The sequence below is a fragment of the Haemaphysalis longicornis genome, unplaced genomic scaffold, assembly GCF_048455015.1.
Source record: "Haemaphysalis longicornis isolate Haplotype H1 unplaced genomic scaffold, Haemaphysalis longicornis Haplotype H1 scaffold_7, whole genome shotgun sequence".
In the NCBI taxonomy this organism is placed as follows: Eukaryota; Metazoa; Arthropoda; class Arachnida; order Ixodida; family Ixodidae; genus Haemaphysalis; species Haemaphysalis longicornis.
In genome coordinates, this window is record NW_027526422.1 from 31,488,635 (window position 1) to 31,498,795 (window position 10,161).

At 46.9% G+C, this 10,161-nt stretch overlaps 1 protein-coding gene across 1 annotated transcript in view; it reads left to right on the forward strand.

Annotated features, from left to right (window-relative positions):
* Positions 1-6,499, forward strand: part of LOC144147392 (dehydrogenase/reductase SDR family member 7-like) — a 34,134-nt gene extending 27,635 nt beyond the window's left edge. The window contains exons 8-9 of the mRNA XM_077679516.1: positions 1,112-1,278; positions 6,125-6,499. Of these exons, the coding sequence (XP_077535642.1) occupies positions 1,112-1,278; positions 6,125-6,185 (228 nt within the window). The 3' untranslated portion in view covers positions 6,186-6,499. The remainder of the gene's footprint in view (positions 1-1,111; positions 1,279-6,124) is intronic.
* The last annotated feature ends 3,662 nt before the right edge of the window (positions 6,500-10,161 follow it).

A 10,161-nucleotide genomic window follows, 5' to 3' on the forward strand; every position in this document is an offset into this window, starting at 1 on the left:
TTTTCGTAATTACTGGGCCAATAGGTAGTCTTTACAGCATAAAAACTGAAAGCGAGAAATTTCGTGTCAGTACTCCTTTAACACTGGCACTGGCAAGTGTTCCTGAACTTAGAATCAAACCTTCCACTTCTTTGTTGCTGAGCTTATAGGCCACTTGAGGGCTGACGTACTCATGCTCTTATCACGTTTGATTCTTTTGTGTTCCTCAAGAAGGCAGCAAAACTTACTAGCTGTGTGCGGCGTTTCTATTTAGATCATTCAGCCCTCGCAACCAGTGTTGTGGCCTGTTCAAAACACGTTTTCTGAAAAGATTTCCAGCGTTTTGTTGAAAGCTACAGAAGTGAATGAAACGAGTGAGAGTTCACCGGTGGGCAAACCGAGAACAGATGGCCCAGGTAGTCAAAATTAATCCGGAGCCCTCCACTACGGCGCACCTCATAGCCCAGGTGTATCTTCTGCTTGTTAAACCCCAAAATTATTCAGTCATTGAGAACAGGTGAACTCTTGACAGTGCTGATAATTGGCATGCTGTGTGCGTAATATTGGAAGTTGACAAAATAAAAGGTACCTAGGCTGTCTTGCTTTGGCATCTTGGGATTTTTGTTCTGATTAGTTTCATGTTGATGGACGTGCGTGTTGCAGCTGTAGGAACAGAAACGTCCGGAGCCCTTGGAATGTGTTCATTCCTTCGCGAATCTTGTCTAGCATTTTTTGGGTAACTCCGCCTGTTCCTACAGCCCTGAACACCGGCATGAGCTGATCTGAGGTCAGAGCTGGTCAGAGGTCTCTCCAAAACCGCGTGGGAATAATGGAATGGATCAGACAGGTTAGTGGGGCTGTGGTTGCAGCCCTCTACCACATTTTAAAGAGGGTCCAAAGGGCTCTACAGAAAGGAAGTTGCTGGAAATAAAGGGCAGGAGACATCTGGTGAAATGGGGGAGGGTTCTGTCATTTGTTTTCTTTCTGTAGTTGTTTAAGCATGGTTGGGTCGGGGAGTTAATGTGTTGAGAAAACTTGTCTTTGGACCTTGCATGCGGCCACATTTAAAGCTTCATTCAAGCTGGCAGCAGGGCTGAAAAATTCCTTTTTTTCTTTCTCTGACTACCTATAGCTGCATAATGTGAAAGAACCGCCCGACTTGAAGCTCATGGCCACTGAGCGCTGTGTGTACCTCACTGCGGTTGCCATCGCCAATAAATTGGACGAGGCGTGGATCTCACTGAACCCCGTCCTGCTCGATATGTACCTTGCCCAGTATGCCCCCAGCGTATACAGAAAGTAAGTCCTTCCCCTTCGCCCAGTTGGTTTCCGAGTGTGACCACCCTGGCAATGAGGCGTGAAAATTAGCTACGCAAGCTGTTCGCGATGTTGTGCAAAGAGTTTTTATGCTTTCTACTCTCTAAACAAGGGAGAAGTGCACAGTGATAAAGGAGCAGGTGTGACAAAGCAAGTGAGACCCTATGTTTTTGTTGGAAAGTAAGAAGTACCGCGCATATATTGTCGTCCCTGTTTTTGTTACTAGTGCAAGAACTAGCATTACTGGAATTTCAGTTCACTTTATGCGAGCTAATGAGCAGTTGATTCTGAATTTTGGGCCCCAAGATTCAAACAAAGAGTGATGCCATTGGTACAAGAACGGCACTATCTCTAATTCGTCACAAGGACAGCTTAATCAAGCCATAATTGTAACAATTCCGCTGCTTTCGGGCCAGCCATAATAGTTATGAGTGGTGCAATCTATTTACAAGCTACACACAAATGGAATCCGAGGCCGCTATGCCGGCCATGTTACTTTAAAGGAGCCATGAAGAGAAAACAAAAGTTTGTTTTATTCGAAAGATTAGGTGTTTCATAGTACCCCAAGCGCTTTCCCGGAAGCAAATGATGCTTTATTCACTGATAAATAAGGCAATTTAAGCCAAAATTTTAAATCTCCCGCTAAAATTGAACATTCCGTGACGTGTACAATGGCGTCATAGAGCCGGTCCATGAAACAGATACTTAGTATGTCGACTCCATATAGCACCCACACGCGGGAGTCGATCGAGACGGCGGCCATTTTAAAAATACTAGTAAAACCTAGTGCACCCGCAGCCCTAGTCATGGAATCGCCTGATCCGGAGAACAAAACTCTCGCCGAGGAGCTCGGGCTTGCATTTAACAACCTCACACCACAAAAACGCTCAAAGCTTCTAAGTGCACGAGCGGCAAGGGTTGTGGGATACGCGGTGGACGGGAAAGCGATCATTCCGCGATAGCCACAACAGACGAACGCCCAGCCGTCGGCACCGCTGCCTCGTCAGCCCCGTCGCGACGGACGAATATAGACTGGTACGTATGTGCCGTATTTTGATTATGGTTAATAATAGTTCAATTTCAGTAGCAGTATCACTTATGCCAGTTGGCCGGTGTCGTGTATGGAAAGCCGTTCGCGCGAGCTCTCTGCTTCGACCAGAAAGATACGAGCGTCAATGCGCGGTGTTTACGGCATTTTTTTCCCCAAGGTCAGAGCGATTTGACGAAGTCGGCAACGAGCGCCAGCATGTTCCAGGAGTGAGCTAACGTAAGGGTCCCTGCCGTAACTGAACAAACTGAAGTTTTCAGTGGTTGTAAACTGGAAACGAGCTCGTAACGACAGCAGCAAACCAACACCATTCGAAACTTACGCGACGACTGGCACTATCTCGTCGCTTCTTGCTGTTCCTTACTCCCCTCGTTTCTATTTTTACCTTTGCTGGTTGGCGATATGACGGCCAACCTCCTGTGAAGGGATTACGATACGAAGCAAGGTCGCGGCTGTGCGTGCTGGAACGGTTCGTTGGCCCCGAAGAGCCTCGAACCCGAAAATTCGTCTGCGCGACGGCGAGATGTCGAGCTCGGCCGGCGCGCTAGTTTCGTACGCATTGGCGCACACGCTTGCGAGTTCGTTCGGACCTTCAACCGTTTACTCCACCGTTCTTTGTCATAAAAAGAATGTGCAGTATGTTTCACGGGCATTTAGCTCGCTATGCAAGCTGTAAGCCCTGCCTAACATGCGTTTGCTTTTGCCGGCCTCCGCCAATCGCAGAGCTTAGCCCATGTGACGGCATAGGTTCTGTTGCGGGAAATGAGCTGGTGGGTCGCATGACCATTCCCGTTTTTCCTAATTATGTAGCTTATTTGAGCGAAGTTTGCGTTATAAGTGGTGTCGTTATGGTTCTAACGAGGCAATCTTTCGAATGAACCAAACTTGTGTTTTCTCTTCATGGCTCCTTTAAAGCATCAATGTGGATTAGTGCAAAACAGCAGCAAGAATTGTGCGGTTCGGGTTTTTCATGCCTTTTCCTTGGAACACTATAGGGACTACCGCGAGCAAGTTACACATGACAACCAAGCTGATTTGTTTTAAAAGTGCATGCTTGAGCGAACTGAAAAGGTAAACGCTCCTTAGGTAGTTGTAACGTAGGTTCCACTGTCTGTTGATTGTTTATGGCACTGCTGGCAGTACAATGTAGAAACATTGTACTACAGGCTGAATCCATGAGAGATTTAACGTGCATGTAACGCGAATTTCTTGTTTTTCCTCATTGTTTTTTTATGGGTTATGCACAAGCCAGGTAATCACCTGAAAAGGACTCCATTTTCTCCTAAACTGGGGTACTTTCTGAGAGAAAAAAAAGGTAAATCTATTGTGAATGGCATTCTGTTTAAGGCGGCTGTACTTTGTCCCAATGTTGTGGCTTTGCACATGCCAAGGTGCAAAAAATCAGTCTAAAATGTTTGTAAAACCAATAAATACTTCGGAATGAGTAGCACAAGAAAAACTGCATTTTGCAGTGAAAAAAGTTTTAAAATCATGAAATCGGACCCATGAAACCGGACTTTGGCACCCCCGATCTCCATAAATGCCATAGTGACCAACTTGTAAGTGATATGGTATGTTGCTCAGGTACTTGTTAAACACACCTGCAATGTATGGCTTATCTAGGAAATATTTAAATACACAAAACACTGCTGTGCCTTTTCCAAGAATGCCTAAATTTAACAATCAAAATTATAGAAAAAGGCCACACTCGATTTTCTGTCGAATTAGGCAGTCCATTAAACAACCAATACCAGCCAATACTCTACAAGAAGGAGAATAACAAGGGAGAAAAATATGTTGCTATATTTTGTTCATCGACCAGTTTTAGGGAAAATCCACGAGGTGGAGTAAGTTGTAGTGAAGGCAAATTTAAAGTCAATTTCAATGCAGCCGTACCGCCACAAAGGAAAGCTGTACAGCTTTCTCAAGAACTTCGCAGTTTCTTGAAAAATTCGTGCTGTTCCAAGATTCCAGCCAGGAACCACTGCCTTTCTAGGGCAGTCACTCTACCAACGGAGCTAACCAAGAGGCTAGTCATTTGCAGCGCAAGAGCGAATTAATCAACAACTCGAAGCGGTGGGAAGGTGTTAATCGACCAGATTTAGGGGAAATCCCCAAGGTGGAGTAAGTTTTCTCGTAAGGGGAAATCCCCAAGGTGGGGTACGGTGATGTCACATTTTCCTTCACAGAAACTTGCTCCGCCTTGGGGATTTCCCCTCAGTCTGGTCGATTAACAGCTGTTCATCACTAAGAGTTGTTAATTAATTCGTTCTCGCACTGCAAACGACTAGCCTTCTGGTTAGCTTTTCTGCCCTAGATAGCTCTTCTGCCCTCCTGGTTAGCTCTTCTGCCACGGGAAGCGTTTTTTTTTATTTCACTTCACCCATCATCATTCATCATCATCGTCAGAGAAAGTTGACTTTCTTGCAGGGCGTATTGGAGTACAAGGGCATCAGTGAAAACAACAAAGCTTCGCTTTAAAATGCGTGTTCATGCATGTTCAGTATGTTGTGGAATCGCCTACATCACCACAGTAGCATCACTTTGGTTGCAGCAATCACAATGTACAAGTAATGTTTCGTGACAGTTTTTTTAATAAAGTGAAGACACACAATAACCTGCAGAATCCCCCTAACAAATCAAAGTTCAGCATGGTAGGATATGCTAAGGAGTAGGATATGCTAGGATATGCCGATGCTGCTGTTATTATAATCTGAGTAAAAAAGAGGCATTCCTTTTCAATCAACTTCTGTTTCGTGTTGGAAACCTGGCCAAAACAGCTCCAATGGAACGCTGATTAGACACTTAAGGTTACCATCCGGGGCGGTGGCTCAGTAGCTAACCCGTTGTGCTGCTGAGCAAGAGGACGCGGGTTCGATTCCCGGCCGCGGCGGCCGCTTTTCTGATGGAGGCAAAAAGCAAAAACACCCGTGTGTACGAGATTTCGGCGCACGTTAAAGATTCCCAGGTGGTCAAAATTAATCCGGAGCCCTCCACTACGGCGCGCCTCATCGCCTGCGTTGCGTTGGCGCGTTAAACCCTACAATCAATCAATCACTTCAGCTTACCACAGTAACATTACGTCATCCTGATTGTGATCTGAACAAAGTGAAATACAGCTCTAACACCTGAGCTCACGTAACGTAGTTGTGTGGAACTTCTGAGCTCTGGGGTAGTACTCCGTTGGATTCGAGAGAAATTATAAACAAATATGAATTGCATCTGAGAAATTATGTACAGGAGTGTCAAAAATTATTATTTCTGGACCTGAACCAGCTAAACATCTTTTAACACCTCATTCAGATAAGACACCGCGTGTTTTAAATATTTCTGAGCACCTGCATGTAGAGAAGGGGTAAGGGCTAGAGCAAACTTGCAGTTTCCGTCGAGGGAGCTAAGCGTCAGTGGCAGCGTGGAACAGCGTGTATAGTGCTAAAACAGTATGTAGAGGTGGCAAATCATGTGATGGCAAAATTCGACCTATGGTTTGCCAGCCCAATTTACTGTTGGTCATTTCCCAGGGCCATTTGGCTATCGAGGCTTTTGGTGGACGATTGTATATTAGCTGGGGTGCACGTTAGCTGGCGTTGTGTAATTGAAGCTTTTAATGCACTGGTTATACAAACAGTTTTATGTTACTATGCTGATTCCTTGTGATATTTGAATGTCGAATAATCAGACTTTTACAGCATCAGTCGTGAAGCCTAGCATTGAAGCAGTTGTGGTAATGTAAAAGCGAAAATGAAGACAAGTCATTGTTGTGCTTCTTTTTCTTTGCAGTTACATTGTAAAGCTGCTGCTGACGAAAAAAAAAGTGATGGAAATGAGGGAGGGCAACTGAAAGTTTTCAGCAGCACTAATCCCGAAGTGTGATGAAGCCATAGTTTAAGCAGCTGTGACTTTCTTCGTCACCCTTTATGGCACCGCAATACGCACCGATGCCAACGATGTGTATTCAAGTTTCAGATGCCTTCCTGTAATGATGGGCTTTGCCGAGAGGAGTGGTTACCTGCATTCTTTGTGTATTCAATGCATACTCGGGTAGAGATCAGCGGTGTTGTAAGACAAATTGGGCCCTGGCCCTCTATATTTTAGCAAGCGGCTAAAACAGCTGGAAATTTTTAAGTTTTATCTGTGTAATAAAAAAACCCATTATCCTTGCCTTTTGTGTCCTTGTTTCAAAACCAAACTTGTTGGTCGCTGAGTCCATTATGCTTAGGAACCACAGGTGGGAAAGGACATGGGCCACCCAGCACTCACAGCATTGCATTGCTGGGTCTTTCTAAGTATTGCTGAGAAAGTGTGGCAAGCGTTTAATACTTATTTTCACTCAAGGGAGAGCCGCAAGCGCCCTTTCACAGGTTGTGCAGTTGCTGCACTCTTTTTCAAGCTCCAAATGCTGTCCCGACCTTTCCGTATCTCAAAAAAATAGCAGTGGCTTAGCTCGGCTATGCCAGGATATACGTAGCGTGAGTTAAGGTTCAGATGGTTATTCTTAGCTTTCCTGGTTGTCTAGGATTAGCTTTATTATCATGCTTACTGCTGCTTCAATGACACACCCACGGTATACGAATTATGGGGCACATGTATATTTATCAAGCGGCTCCGGCGCAGCGTCACCGATCGCCCCAGAGCTAAGCTGGTTCCGCACGCGCACGCCGGTGTTGCTGCGACGCACGAGCCATGGGCTCCACACCCTGCCACCCCTCGCATAATGATCAAGTGGACCGGTCCGCCACGTACGGAACGGAGGTCGGCGAAGACGCTGGGCGCGTGGGGTGTGGTTCCATAGGCGCACGCCGGTGTTGCTGCGACGCACGATCCATCGGTTCCACACCCGGCCACACCATACAGTAGGGGTCACTCGCGATTTTTGGCGTGCACCTGTATCTCGCACGCCTGCCGTTTTCCCATTGAGGCTTCGTGGCCGGGTATCCAACAATTGACTTGTTATAGGTTCTCAGCACCTGTCGGACCTGCAGGAACTGCACCTAAAAATGAATCTGGAGGAGTTGCTCGAACATGTCAGCCCCCCAAGCAGATCATTCCCAATCGCCTGTGATTGTATACTTTCTCGTCCAATCGCTGCGGCTGCTTTCCTGAGGATTCTTAAAACCTTGCCAAGCTTACGACCGTTCTCTGCTTCTTTTTGTCTCTATACGGCCAACGCATGGTTTATTAGTAATGCACCATCTACTGCTTCACAGCCTATACGCGGCACTAAAGTCGGGTATGACGTCATAAGTACACCTTTTTTCCCTCTAGTTTCAGTCTACACCGCATGTCGAACAGTCACCAGGAAGTACTAATGGTTGACCATAATGACGCCGAAGGTTTTAAAGTAATTTGTATATACATTGCACATAGCGTATTTCCGTAGATGAGTTTCGCGGAATTCGCTCCAATACCATTGGTCGACGTATGTTATTTTTTTAGGTTAAGCTCCCGCAGAGGGAGTGATTGATTGATCGATTGATTGATTGATTGATTGATTGATTGTAAGTTTAACTCGCCGACGCAACGCAGGCGATGAGGTGCGCCGTAGTGGAGGGCTCCGGATTAATTTTGACCACCTGGGAATCTTTAACGCGCGCCGAAATCTCGTACACATGGGCGTTTTTGCTTTTCGCCTCCATCAGAAAAGCGGCCGCAGAGGGAGTGGCAGTGCGCTGCATGCAAGAGGCGCGCTCACCAAGCCGATGGCAGCTGGTGGTCATCTGAAAGGCGTCCGTGTACACGACAGAGTAGAAGCCTCCCAGCGCTGTGTAGAAGAGTATGACGGCCGTCGACACTATGATGGACACGGAGGAATTGAAGTTGACGATGGTTTGCATCATGTCACCTGTGGTTAAGCGCGCGGCGTACATTTTAAACAAGTCGTCTTCCTGCACCAGGCATCGCCCAAGCGGCATGAAGGATCAGCAAGCCGAGACAAGTATACCACGGGGTCGTCGTAAGTATTGGAAGTACGAACTGGTTAAATGCCTTTCTTTCGAGGAACAGGGGTTGCCTACTGTGTATTACTTGCTGAGTGGTCTTCAGCCCATAATTCTTGCACGTGTACATATGACAAATGAATTATAGTTTATAGATGAGAATTATAAGTTCGCTACTATGAAGGCAGTTTCCTAAAAATTCGGCGAAACACCACAAAACGCGTGCTCATTCACATATCAAGGTCACTTGCGGCAAACTTCAAAATTCGCCGCATTAATGGACTGCCTACGACATCTGAAAATTCTCATGTTTACTGTTTAATTCAGCGTCCACGACAAACGCTAAAAAATATCGCCTTCAATGGCTGGGGCTAAAGGGGTTGGAGAAACGTTGGAAACACCGGTTAGCGGTGTTAGCGGTGACAACATGCCAAATTAAGGGCCATCGCCACAATGTAGTTCCGAGAGGACTTGCAGGGTATGTTGAGGTGAGCTCAAGAGCAGGAAAGCGCGGCAGAGTGGGGTCCTGCGCTGCACGGGCATTTCGAAGACCTTCGAATGCACTGTCTATCTAGTGCACTGCCTATTGCACTGTCTGCACGGGCCATAGGAATGGCCGCCGAGCGAGCTGCACTCCATCAAGAGTTTCAAGGGCTGTCGACTCCACTGCCAATTGCAAGTCTCTTTGTAGCACAAGAGAGGCGGGGCAACGATGCGGCCAGTGGTCCTCACCGAGCGCAGCCAGTATCGACGCGCAGTCCAGAATACCTCTCCGCAGATAGGCAGGCTGAGCATGAGTGCAATCCAAGGCCCGTAGTGACGCTGGAAAGGGTCCAGCATGGTCAGGCTCTTGGTGAGGAGCATCATCCCGGCGAACAGCCAACCGCCTGCGTGACAGTTGAGTTTGGCGAGAGTGCGTTGGTACAGCGCTCTCACATAAGTGTACATTAATCAAGCGCGACAGGCTCCGTCACTGACCATCCTGTGCAAAGTGGCATTGCAAATTGTCCCAAAAGGTAAGCGGAAGGGGCTGCTGTTGTGTGTGTCGGGGGGAGGGGGGGGCGTGCGTGTGTGTGTGCGTGTGTGTGTGTGTGTGCGTGCGTGCGTGCGTGTGTGTGTGTGTGTGTGTGTGTGTGTGTGTGTGTGTGTGTGTGTGTGTGTGTGTGTGTGTGTGTGTGTGTGTGTGTGTGTGTGTGTGTGTGTGTGTGTGTGTGTGTGTGTGTGTGCGCGTCGTGAAAATGGAAAGAGCAGTTCTAGCAAGAAATCATAATTTCCGGCTTCATTTCCGACTAGATTATTAGATTCTAGCTTGAATCGACAGCTTCTAACTAGAAAAATTCTTAGTCTAGCTAGAGACGATTATTTCCAGCCTGTGGAGTTTTTTTTTCTTCTAGCTGGACTGACAAATGCTAGCTGGAAGTAAATCTCAATCCAGCTAGAAATGAACTAGAAACTGAATTTCTAGCTAGAAGTTCTGCCTATTTGTTTCAATAATCCAGCTAGAAAAAACACATATTTTCACCTGGTGCGTGCGCGTGTGCGTGTGCGTGTGCGTGTGCGTGTGCGTGTGTGTGCATGCGTGCGTCTTTAGCGATTGAATCCTGTAAGTGAGCCACTCACTGTGGTTAGAGCTTGGACAGGTAAATTGCTCTGGCACCTCCTTTTCAAGAGAAAAACTTAGCAACTGTTGCGGCGTAGCGCGTGAGCTGATCTTTCCATATAGCTCAATTGCTTGCACCACCGTAACCGATGCTCGCCCATCACAAAGCACACCGCGCGTACCGTGGTCGCCACTGGTGAGTCGATGAGTAAGCTGGAAGCAGCTGGATAACTTTACTTCACCTGGTAACGACAAGCTTAATATCCACAGATATCGAAAGC